Below are 12,463 nucleotides of genomic sequence, written 5' to 3'. Positions count from 1 at the left end.
ACTCAGGTCACTCCAGAACAAGTACAAATATGATTCTGTCATTGTCCATGTTGGTGTGAATGACCTGAGCCATACCTCCCTGGACTACATAGAGACATGGAGGAGCTGCCTGATCACGTAGCCCAGGCCGGTATAACCCTGAGTAGCATTCTGCCCTCACCAAGAATGGTACCACAGTATAGAGGAAAATATTATCAATTTCAACAATTGGCTAAGCTGCTGGTGTCATTCAAAGGGGATCCAGTGTCTGTCCAGCCTGGGATGACATGCTTGACAAGCCACGCTGCTTCGCTAGAGACGGCTTGCACCGGTCACCTTTAAAGTTTCGAATATTGGCCAAGGCTCTTGCCACCCCCATAGTGCCTTTTTTAGGCAAGGCTCAAAAGACAAACCCACCGCTGTAAATGGCACAAGTAACAAAAAAACTGAGGGTAATGCTACTCAATGCGAGAAGTCTAAACCTCAAAATGCATGCACTCGATGCACTCCTAAGTATGGAGAAAATCGATACATGTCCAGTAACAGAAACCTGGTTTAAAGTTCCAGAGAGCACCCCAGCACTACCAGGCTACAACTCGTACCATACATTTCGACCACAAAACACGGACCGAAATACAAAAGGCGGGGGAGTTTCCATATTCATCAAGGATACCCACACCTCTAGGTTAGTGGCACAGCACGATGCTTCAGAGAACATTCACGTGCAACTAACAACGGGCAAAACTGCTTTTCAAATTATAGCTTGCTACAGATCACCCACCATGTCCCAGTACCCCCACTCTGCATTCCGGGAAACACTGGGAAACATAAAGGTCCTACCAAACACCCTAATATTGGGTGATTTCAATTACCCAAACATTAACTGGGAGAACTACTCTAGTACAAACTCCCTTGCTCAAAATTTCCTAGAATTTATAAACTCAAATGCCCTGGATCAACTGGTCAACACCCCCCACCAGAGGTAACATATTGGACGTGGTCATCACCAACATGAGCGACCGGTGTTCCACACCGGAAGTCAACCCCTCGCTGGTTAGATCTGACCATAAAATAATCACTCTGGATATCCACATTCCACCACCACCCCCGGTCAAAGAAACCACTGTGAAAAACTTTTCAAAAGCAAACTTCACATTACTTAAGACCGAGGTGGGAATTTTCAAAGCCCCTATGCTAAAGGATAACGCTGTCCAAGCTGCAAAATCCTTTACTAATGCACTTTACGGGCACCTACAAGAATGCATGGATCGTGCTTTCCCAACCAAAACAGAGTCACTCCTCCAAGAAAAGGAAACCAGTGTGGTGGACCCCTGCCATAAATAAGCTATACAGTAGAACAAGGAAACTAGTACAGAAAAAGAGTAAAATCCCAAGAAGGGAAGACATCCCTGATCAGTATCAGCAAGAAACTACGTTCCCTCATAAAATCATCCAAGGCTAGCTTCAAAAGAGAAATTGCCATGAACTCCAAAGATAACCACATGGCATTCTTTAGCTATGTCAAGAATGTAAGTGGCAATTCTCAGATCTGCTCAGAGTTAGTGCAGAATGGCACAAAATACACTGAACCTACCGATATAGCCAACATCCTGGCAGACAGGCTCAGTGCAAACTTCACCCCCCTCTAATCTCCAAAAGGACCCATAACTATACCAGAAGAATGTAGTGCACCTGAAATCACCTCAAACCTGAAACTCAGGTTAAAACAGCCCTCTCCAAAGCCAAAAACACAGCATCAATGGGACCGGACGGTGTCCCAGGCTGCGTCCTACATGAGCTCAAAGATGAACTAACCCCTCACCTAAACATACTGTTTAAAATCCGCCTCTCCGCAGGCTATGTGCCCACAGAGTGGCGCACAGCAACAGTTATTCCACTCCACAGAGGTGGAGCCACAATGAACCACAGGAACTATCGCCCTATAAGCCTGACTAGCTTGGTCTGCAAAGCTATGGAGTTGCATCATCATGGATATAATTAACAGAGACATTGGAAACCTCCAAACACTGGACCCTACCCAGTTTGGCTTTAAGGGCAGATCATGCCTCCTAAATTTGGTGGACTTTGACACAGTTACCAAGGCTATAGACGAGAGAAAGGTGGTCCACACAGCCTACCTAAACCTCGCAAAGGCCTTCGACACCATTCCCCACTCAAGTACTATAGACAAGCTCATCAGCCTGAACATAAACCCCTACTTCATGAGATGGATTGCCAACTGGCTCACGGGCAGAACCCACATGGTAAGAGTTGCGGGAGCTAGGTCTGACTCTAAACCGGTTACAAGTGGCATTCCCCAGGACTCCGTTTTAGGACCCCTGCTGTTTGGCATATACTTCTCAGAGTTACAGGCAAGCACAGGAGGACTATGGCTGACCAAGTTCGCAGACGACTGCAAACTAGAGGCTATAATTGACTCTCCGGCTGACACAGACATCCTCCAAAAGGGTCTCACTGAAGCAAATACCTGGTGTCAAAACCATGGCCTCAAGCTAAATGCCAAAAAGTGCATAGTTATCCCCTTTGGAAAAAACAAAGTACTCACAAACTACCACATAGGTGGTAGCCCCCTAAATACGGAAGATGTAATAAGGGATCTGGGGAACCAAGTAGATAGTAACCTCTCCTTTGATAATCACATTGCCAAAGTGCTTAGAAAATCCTTCTGTGTGTCCCACCTAATCACAAAAAGGTTTGCATCCAGATCGAAAGAGGTCATTGGGCCCCTCATGCATCACTCATCAGACCCATCATAGAGTACAATGCCCCATTTGGGGTGTACCTTACAAGACACCTGCAACAACTGGAAAGACCACAGAAGTACCTCATCAAGAGGATCACTGGCCTCAAGCAGATGCCCTATGCAGCTCGAATGAAGAAACTCCAGCTGTACTCTGTTGCATACCGCCTACTCAGAGGTGATCTCTGCCTGACATACAAGGCCATGTCCAACCTAGAATTGATGGACATGCTCCACCTAAAGAAAACCATATCCCTTCGAGCCACACGCTCCAGGGATCTAAACCTCACCACAACAATAAATAGGACGTGCTGAAGGGATAGATTCCTGTCCCAGAGACTTCCCATGCTTTGGAAGAAGATTCCAATCTACATTAGGCAGAGCTCCTTGCTAACCCACTTCAAGAGAAACCTTGACGAGTGGATGGGAAACAGTTTACCCAGGGATCACTTCAATGGCTCTGCTGGACAGAGGCACAGGGAACTAATCTAAGGGGGCGGCGAAAGCCGGCACATTCTGGCTAGGCTTATAAATGTCTTCGGGCAGATAGCCTGGTACCTACCTATGATCCTATAAAGTGCAACATTAAAACAATGAAACTGTAAAGATGCATTGTAAACTGTAACGTCAATTGGATATGTACAGATATACAAACTGTAAGCATCAGATTGTGTACAGATTTAAACTAGTCATTAGTCATCATTCCGGGCTAACCCTTCTTGCCTTCCTAACCTCACTCTCAAGTGTATATCATATAGGTAACTAAATAGTAAAATCTAGCTATTACGTTATATGCCTGTTTTTTCTCCTGAACAAAATTTAAATTGTTTGTCTTTATTCTTTTTGAAGAAACTTGTTGTTTGTATTGCAAACTATCTTTGAAATTTTCATGTTAATAAACTTTGTTCTGTGGAACTATTCTCTCTGGGCCTCCACTAAAAACGGGCCCCCAAGCCCAGTGGATCTCCCCAATCATCAAACTGGAATAAATAAATAATGACCGATATAAATTGTTTGATTTGATGACATTGCATGGAATTCAGTGGAACACGTCAGCCTGATTTAGTAAAATGTGCACTTGTATTTCTGTTAAATACTTGACTTGGCTTCTGCATCTCATCTGACTCTAGTCACTCCTCTGAGGCGTACAGGCCATTGTGCTACCAGCTGCTACCTCTGCCAACTGGATTTGAAGCCAGACAGTGTTTCTTGTGCCAACAGTCCCTTCCATTTAGGCCCACAATAGATTGGTGATAATGACCTTCCCTACTATAAACATTTGTCAGTGATGCTGAGATGCACAGAATTTTAACCATATTTATAGCTTAACATATTTCAAAGGATGCAATATATTGACAAGAACAGGTTAATGTTTTTTTTTTTTTTTTTTTTTTTTTTTTGTCACCCTGCAGGTGACAGTTATTTCCATGCCATGTCCTCTTTTTAAAGATCTTGTCAAACCTGAATAGCCACCCCTGGACCAACTGACCCAATTTTGGGACGAGTCAACAGATCAGGACATCTAAGGCAGTGTCGTACTGCTGCCAAAGAGCGTTTTTGCCACCTCCTGCACCACCAAAGTAATACCATGTAGATGGGGGGCATACAGTGGATGTTAGTGCTGCATCACCCCTCACTACTGCAAGGGCAGTAGCACAGACACAAGAACGGATTAATTTAGAAAATGCTGCTGAAAATGGAGAGAGAGAAATTATTCCCAAATGCAGGAATCTGAAAGCTACAAAATTTAACTAAGTTTGCAATGCTTTCTTTGTCAGTGAAGTAGCCTGATGTGGCAACAGATTAACCTAAGCTGTCCCAGTTGTGGTAGGGTAGGCATGATGGAACTAACTTTGGTAAAAGAGTTTAACAGCTACCTAAATGTTGAAATTGGTTATGATCCACAAGATGCAGAAAAATGCTCTGTCACTATTTGTTGGGACATTAGACTGTTAGCAGGCAATCGTTATGATGCGTTGGCTAATGGGCAGATGGTGGAGTGGTAAGATCACTGCCTTGTTGCACCAGGTTCTCTGGTTCAAGCCTGACCTGTACTCTTTCTGTGTAGAGTTTTACATGTTATCTGTGTCTACGTGGATTTTATCCAGGTACTCCATTTTCCTCCCAGAAATGTGCTTGTTAACTGGCTGTTGTAAGTTGATCATTGATGCATTGTTTTTAACCTTGCAGTTTTGGCTTCAGACATGGCTGAAAAGGGTCTGAAAAGGACCAGCTCAATGGCCAGGTTAATAGGCAAAAATTTTATAAGATGTGGAACCCCTTTTTATGTTGGTATTTCTTTCTATAGTTTGACTGCCCCTCCTATGGAACAGGCTTCCCATCCACGTGAAGTTGAGTTAATCTGTTACCCAGTTTGTGCAACCACGACCAGTTGATGGGGAATAGAAAATTTTACACCGGGCCCGACACCCTTGTCTTATAAATGCCAGGCTCTCAACACGACATCATTATTCTTTTAGGGAAAGCTTGGCTAGGCTTAGAAAGGCCCCTTGGGTCATTAGCCTAGTAGCAGTATGAATCTATGACTGAGCACGCCTATCTTAGGAACATTGCTTCTGAGAAGCCCTTGGAAGTAGACAGCTGTTCCTGTCATTTTATCCTTAGTAGAGATGTAAAAAAATACACACATAATTTGATGGTAGTCTACATTTGTTAAGAGGAATTGTCTTTGTTCTTTTTTTTTTCAGGGATTGCTGGTGGTCTAACAAACCTTTCCAAAATGCCAGCCTGTAATGTCATGCTGCTAGGGGCACAGAGGAAGACCTTGTCTGGTTTCTCCAGCACATCTGTTTTGCCACACACTGGATTCATTTACCACAGTGAGATTGTTCAGTCACTTCCACCGGTAAGTTGTGCATTGCCCTTCAAGCCTTTGAGTTATGCTTGTAGTATGTGCACATTTTATTTTGTTTCTCTTTTAATTGCTAACCATGGTAGAACACTGATCCAAATGGACCATTTTTCAGGTTCAACTTAGGAGTTTTTTCCAAAAAAAAAAAAAAAAAATTGTTTTCTTGCATTGCATGGCGACTGTCTTATTGGGGTGCCTGTCACTAAATGTCTGAGAACAGCAACTGCAATCCTCAAAACAATGAGAATTTCAATATGAAGATGGGGAATGTATACTAATCCTGACCTGATGTGTACGTAGCAGGGGCATGTGAAAGGTAAAGGGGATAAAACACTCCTACAAAACACTTTAGAGTAACAGTAAATTTCAAAATGTTTCTGTGCGTTAGGAGATTACTGTTGAATGTTCAAAGTGTCAGAGTTCACATTATCTGGTTGTCCACTTTCGAATAGGAGCTGTTTTCGTGAGGATCATGGCTGATGATCTGTGGGTGAGAGAGAGCTTCCATTCTTATCTTGATTGACTTCTTTACAATGTTTGACTTCATGTATCATTAAATTTTCCTTGAGTGTCTTGATGAAGTTGCTGCAACCTGGCTGAAGTTCTGTTTAGCCAGTAGGTCCTAGAGAATGCTGTCTGGTACAGACTTTTATGAGGCTGTATCATTTTCCAGTGTTCCTGAAGATTTTGTACTGGAACCCTTGTTATTCGCAGTCTTATTCCCCCTAGGGTATATAATACAAGGTCATAACAGTCTTTGCGGCTGTGCTAATGATACTTTGCTTTGCCATACCTATCCTTTGTCACTGGACTTCCAGCAGTGCTTTGCATGCTTGTCTTTTTGACTGCCTAAACTGGACTGCTAGAAATTGGTAGAAATGAAATACCTTTTATATGTAGCTCTTGACAATTTAAAGTACATTGCAGACATTTTTTCTCTCACTCTGAATTTTCATGCACTGTTAAGAATGTTTGTGGGGTTGATATGGTTTTTAACATGATAGAGATTGTTCATGAACTCTTAATACAAATTTTCCTTTTCGCATCTGAGGAATGTTATTGGAATTGGGCATCTAATCCATAAAAGTGAATTAGACACCATACTATATGAACTGAGTACTTATCACCTTGATTATTGTAATTCAGAATACCTGGGTCTGAATGCAGGATATTTTCACCATCTTAAGCTGCTGCAGGTCAACACTACCGTGGGACTGACAGAGATTCTCTCATTTCCCCATACTGACAGTTCTGAGATACCAGATTATCAACCAAGATTTTGCTGCGTGGTTCGCATGTGTCCTGCCTAATTTAAATTCTCTGATAAGGCTGATTGCTATGTTGAGGGGCCCCTTCACTGTACCACTGATGGACTGCTAGAGGTTTTTGGGATTTGCTGGCCTCATTTGACCATCATGCTTTTTTTCAGTGATATCTCCAGCCTTGTGCTGACTGATTACCACACTGAGTTGTTTAGGGCCAGTTGAAGACCCTGCATTCTTTGGCATACAATAATTGATTTTTGATCAGATGTCATTTTCATTCATTCCTCAGTTGATGGATCTTAGATCCCACCTTGGATCCGGCTTGTCCGCATTCACTTTCAGATCTGACTCTCAAGCTCTTCCCCTTACCCGTAATGCCTCAGAATACTGTAATACCGCAGATCTCATATGTCGCTTCTTTACTTCAGTCCTGGATCCCGCTATCTCTCGAGCTTATAGGGTGTTTCATTAGTCATTTTGCTAGTGTAAATAACTAATTTTTCTTACCTTTTGTCTGTGCTGTCACAGTTTCTTTCTCACCCTTCATCCTTTTTAGAGTTTTGTGTTTCTAGCATTAATTGCGGTTTTCCTTTCTTAACTGTTTTTCTACGGTACTTGTTACCATTATTGGCAGTACCTGCTCATACCATTGCTGGTATTTTCTTTTCTGTAATTTTTTTTTAACTCTGTCTCCCTCTGCTATGGCTAAGAAAACCTAAAGATTTTAAAAAGTGCATTTTCTGTGGGCATGAGATACTTAATTCTGATGCGTAAAGGGAGTCAGTGGACTGTTTGGGAGCAGCCCACCTTCAGACTCCATGCTTCTTATGTGCTGGGTCTAATTCTTGGGCCTTTAGTGATCATAATAAGCTGGTCTTGAAAGGGTTGCTTCCACCCTCTGCGTAGTTTTCTGCCGAATCTGTTTCAGGGGCTCAAATCCCCACCAAAAAAAACAAGTCTTCATTGGAGTCCGGGAAGTTACAAAAAATGGTTTCCCGATCATTCTCTGAAACCTGCTTCAACCTCTTGGCTGCCAGTCAGAATTGTGAAAAGATCAGATCTGATGCCTTTGGATAAGACTGTGGAAATGCTTAAGTATCCCAGAACTTGAAGTAGTCATTTTTCTCTGGAGCCCATTTCCCCATGGCTCTGATCACCGTTTTTACAGGAGACACCAGAGTATGTCACGTCCCCCTTCCACATTGTCCTCTGTTAGGTCCTCCCAGAGCCTATATGAAGCAGTGGATAGGATGATGAAGTTTCTCAGGGCTCCGTTTCAAATGGGGGATGTTATGGGCTGCGTCTCCTGTTGGATCTATGAACCTCCAACCTACTTCTGTTCTGCCTATTTCTCCTTCTCCGATCCATCTAACAATTTCAAAGCCTTCAGATATGATAATCTCAAGAGTCGATGTGCTGGATCTGAAGGCTGTTAGATCTTCAACTCTCTGTCCCTGCCTGACTCATTCTGCACCAATCTCCCTTGAGCAGGAAGAGTCTAGGAGACAAAGCTTTGTCGCCAGATGCGGGGGGATGGGTTCAACTCCAGTTTTGTCAGAGCTGTCACTTCCCTTAAGTGCTTCTGCACTGGACAGCTCAGGTCTGATTCCTCCCTTGCTGCAGGAGTCCAGGCAGAGTCTGGGCTCAGCAGCACCAGGAGCCTTGGTGTGGCCAACAACTGCTTTTCCCAGCCCTTCTGCTTTTCAGGTGGTGGAGGGGGCTTTGTCTCACCCAAGAGTCCAGTCTGTTTATTTCTTTAGAACTTGCCCGTCTTCTGCCTTCTAATCCGAGTTCCGAGTCTCACCAGCCTATTCCACAGGGACATTCAGCCCATTTGAGCTTCTAGGCAGTTCCTCTGCAAGAACTTCCTATCTCTTCCGATACCTCTCCAGATCATCTCACTACTGATGTCCTCCAGAAGAGGTCATGCAAAAGGAGATACGTAGATTTCCCTTGGGAATCTTTAACCAAAGACACTGACTTTGAAGGGGAGGGGTTCCCAAGGTCTCCACCAGAAGATCTCCTTTGGAGACATTCTAGAGATCCTTGGAAAGAAAGGTGGATGGTCATCTTATTTTCTCTTCCCATGAAAAGTTAGTGTTCCTAGAAGCCTTAGGGTCTGACCTATCTATGTCTTGGGTTACCCTCCACCCCAGCTGATGACCTTATAGATCTGGTGCCTTGCTAGGCATGGAAGGAACCGGATACCTTAGAGCCCACTCCTCATCTTACTGACAAATTTTTCACCCCTCCCAAAAATGGGCCTTTATGGGAGTAAGGGAGTTCTGCAGATGCCATGGTTGTTGTAGCAGCCAAGAGTCTAGGGCATTGGACAGATTTGGAAAGCATGTTTATGCCTCCTCTACTTTTGCTGTTAGGTCGTTGAATTATTTGGCACACTTTACTAGATTGCAGAGGGGTTTGATTAAAGAACTTCCCAAATTTCTTCTTTGGTCCATGTCTGTAGAGGAGCACAAACTGCTGTCTTCACAACTGACCACCATTCAGTCCATCACTATTGCTTCCATGAGGTTAATCTGTCATGCAACCAAAGGTACCTCTTGGGCAGTGGTTTCTGGCATAACAAATTAGACACATGCCTGGATGTACTTATGCTATTTTGTGGAGCACTTCCATCAAAGGCAGCACTGATGATTGAAGACTTGATCTCCGTTTGGCCCGACAGTTAAAGAAATGCTCTCCCATACTGCAAAAGATGGAATGACCTTGTCTGCTGTGGAAATACGTTTTACCCAGCAGAGATCCTTTTCCAGGAATCAGAGTGGAGATGCAAAGATGTGGTTTTGCATGTCACAAGGTTTGTTTATAGGACTCCAAGGGGAAGCTTCCCCAGGAGTTAAGAGGGGAAGTTACAATGAAAAACACAACCCTCACAGCAGAGAAGGCCAGCTAAATTGAGGGTTTTAGGTACCTTCTCAGATAAACCCTTCCAGCACTCTTGAAGGGGTTGCCTAACTGCTGCTCTCTGGAGGGAGTCTGAGGGTGCTTGTCACTGCATCCAGAAGCCTGAGCATCGCTCACAAATTACATTTGGGTGCCAAAGATTATATCCAGAAACTGTTTCATTCCTTTTTTGCAAATCCCACCAACCAAATGGAAAAGGCTCCCCAACATTCCACCCAGTCAGCAGGAGTTAGCGGCCTTAGAAGTTCAAAAACTGCTAGACCAGTGTCATCCAAGATGTCTCACCATACCAGAGGATTCAGAAATTGCTCAAGGTTTTCTTTTAGTGCTAAAGAGGACAGGGAACCCAAGACCCATTCTTGACTACAGTAATCTCAATCACTTTGTAAAGAACTCCCAAGATGTCCTTCAAGGATGCATCTGCAGTCCTAACAAATGGGTTGTCCTGTCCTCAGGCAGCCCTTCGGTCGGCCGGATTCCAAAGTCTGGGTCTGGCCTCAGCTGATGTCGCACTTCACCCAACGTCACAGCTGCAGTTCTTCGGGTATAAAGGTATCAGCCGATGCCATTTTCCTCAGTCTTTCTTGCCGCGTGGCGCCCGAAGCAGAAGCTGTTCACAAGTGCCGGTCGGTCAGAACCAGAGATTACTACTACCGAAGACTTCTAAAAAGCTAAGTACCCCGTTGGGGACTCTTTCTTGCCTCAGCCGATGTCAGAAAAAGTGAATAACTGTTTAACTTGTGGGAAACAAATACCTCATAAAGATTTCCACTCTTACTGCCTACCTTGTTTAGGCCCAGACCACGACGTAGCAGCTTGTCTAGCCTGTGCTTCTTTCAACCGACGGACGCTTAGACGTCGGTCGTAATTTGCTGAGGAGTTTTTCGGGTCCGCTTTTGCTTACAACATGCCGTCGGAAACTCCGACTTCGCAATTAACTAAAAAGCGCAAGGAAAAGGACCGACACTCGCGGTCCGCGGTTTCGGCCGAAACCGCGGTTAAGTCAACCGCGAGTGTCTCGGTTTCAGCTGAAACAGAGTCCTCGGTCCTTCCTTCGGCCGAAAGCTTGCCTCCTACCGAGGCCTCATCCAGCATGGCTGAATCTGCTACTGAAATCCCACCTGCTCCTGCAGGTTCTCAGGATTTATCTGATACTATTCCTTTAGATATATCTACTCCTGCACGTGGAGCTGCTAGGCCCCCTGCATCCATGTCGATTAAGGCTTTTGCCAGGGCTAAAGCAGCAAAATCAACCAAGAATGTGCCTGCTAAGACCCCCTCACAGGCCTAGCTCTAGTACTCAAATGCTTAGTCTAGCAGAGGATCTTATTTCTTTGATCCGGGGATCCCAACCTCACCCTGACAGGGCCTCTCACCCACCTCCGGAGAAGAGGCCTAGAGCAGAGCCCCCTGAGCCAGTTTCTTCAGATTACTCCTCTGATGATTCAGAACATACAGACCCTCCAGAGGGCCCTTATTCTCCTTATGAGGACTCTGATGCAGAAGACTCCATTCCTTCTGCCTCTCCTCCTGAGGAATTTTCTTTTGGGGAAACCTTGCATGCTATGAGGGAACAATTTCAATGGCGGGGCCAGGATTTTTCGGACTCTAGGAAAAGGCTTAGGACCTTTTTGCATTTGCCACAGCATAGGCCTTTAGCCATTCCTCCAGTACTTGCTGTTGTGGATGATGCATTTAATGATGCTTGTACTGCTCCTGATTCGCTTCCTCCGGCCCCTGCAAAGCCCGACAGGTTCTACAGGGTTCCGGACACACATTATCATTTGTATAAGGCTCCTTTTGCAGATCCTGAAACTATATCACAGGGACCCAAGGCAGTAGCAGCTACCTCTACCAAAAACCCCCTCTGAAAGGGAATCTAGGGCCTTAGAGATGGGGTAAAAAGTTTACACTTCTGCTACTCTTTCAGCTAGGGCCTTAAACTGTCAATTCCACATGATTCAGTATCAGGAATTTATGTTAGATCAATTAACTAAAAAACTGTCCTCGCCTGAACCATTAGACAAAAAATCTCTTCAGGAAATGGTACATAACATTCAGCAGGTCAGTAATCATTCCTTAAAATGCGGCTATGATGCACTGGAGGCTTCCTTTAGATCAGCTATGACTGGTACAGTGATCAGAAGGCATGCATGGTTAAAAGAGCAGTCCTTACCAGACCATGTTAAATCAAAGCTTCTAGATGCTCCCATGGATAAGCTCAATTTGTTTGGCTCCCCTGCACAGCAGGTGCTGAAGAAGGTGGAAGAGAAAGCAAAATCTGTCCAGACAGTCAAGGATTTCTTACAGGTCCAGCCTCCAAGGTTTAGTAGGAACTGGCCTTCCAAGAATTGGTCCTTTCCAGATGCCACCAGAGCACAGAGAGGCAGGAATAGGCGCCCAAGAGGCAGGGGTCAATCCAGAGGTGCCTACAGGGGACGTCAGTGGCAGCCTAACAACCAGAGAAGTACTGCCACAGATCCAGCCACTACCACTTCTACAGGACAATCACAGTGACTTGGCTCTGAGACCGCCTACCAGGGAACAACTAGAAGCACCCTTAGGCGGAAAGCTAGCCTTATTTTCGGAAAACTGGCATCACATCACTGGAGACAAATGGATTTTACAGACAATAGACCAAGGTTACAGGTTTCGCTTCCA

At 44.6% G+C, this 12,463-nt stretch overlaps 1 protein-coding gene across 1 annotated transcript in view; it reads left to right on the top strand.

The window, feature by feature from the left end:
* Positions 1-12,463, top strand: part of PRPF31 (pre-mRNA processing factor 31) — a 518,214-nt gene that overhangs the window by 177,584 nt on the left and 328,167 nt on the right. Inside the window, exon 7 of the mRNA XM_044087556.1 lies at positions 5,449-5,606. Coding sequence (XP_043943491.1) covers positions 5,449-5,606 — 158 coding nt within the window. The remainder of the gene's footprint in view (positions 1-5,448; positions 5,607-12,463) is intronic.

Source organism: Protopterus annectens, chromosome 1.part1 (assembly GCF_019279795.1).
Source record: "Protopterus annectens isolate FY-2018-M chromosome 1.part1, PAN1.0, whole genome shotgun sequence".
In the NCBI taxonomy this organism is placed as follows: domain Eukaryota; kingdom Metazoa; phylum Chordata; order Ceratodontiformes; family Protopteridae; genus Protopterus; species Protopterus annectens.
The sequence above is the reverse complement of the archived record's forward strand: the minus strand, read 5'-3'. Positions and strand labels throughout refer to the sequence as shown.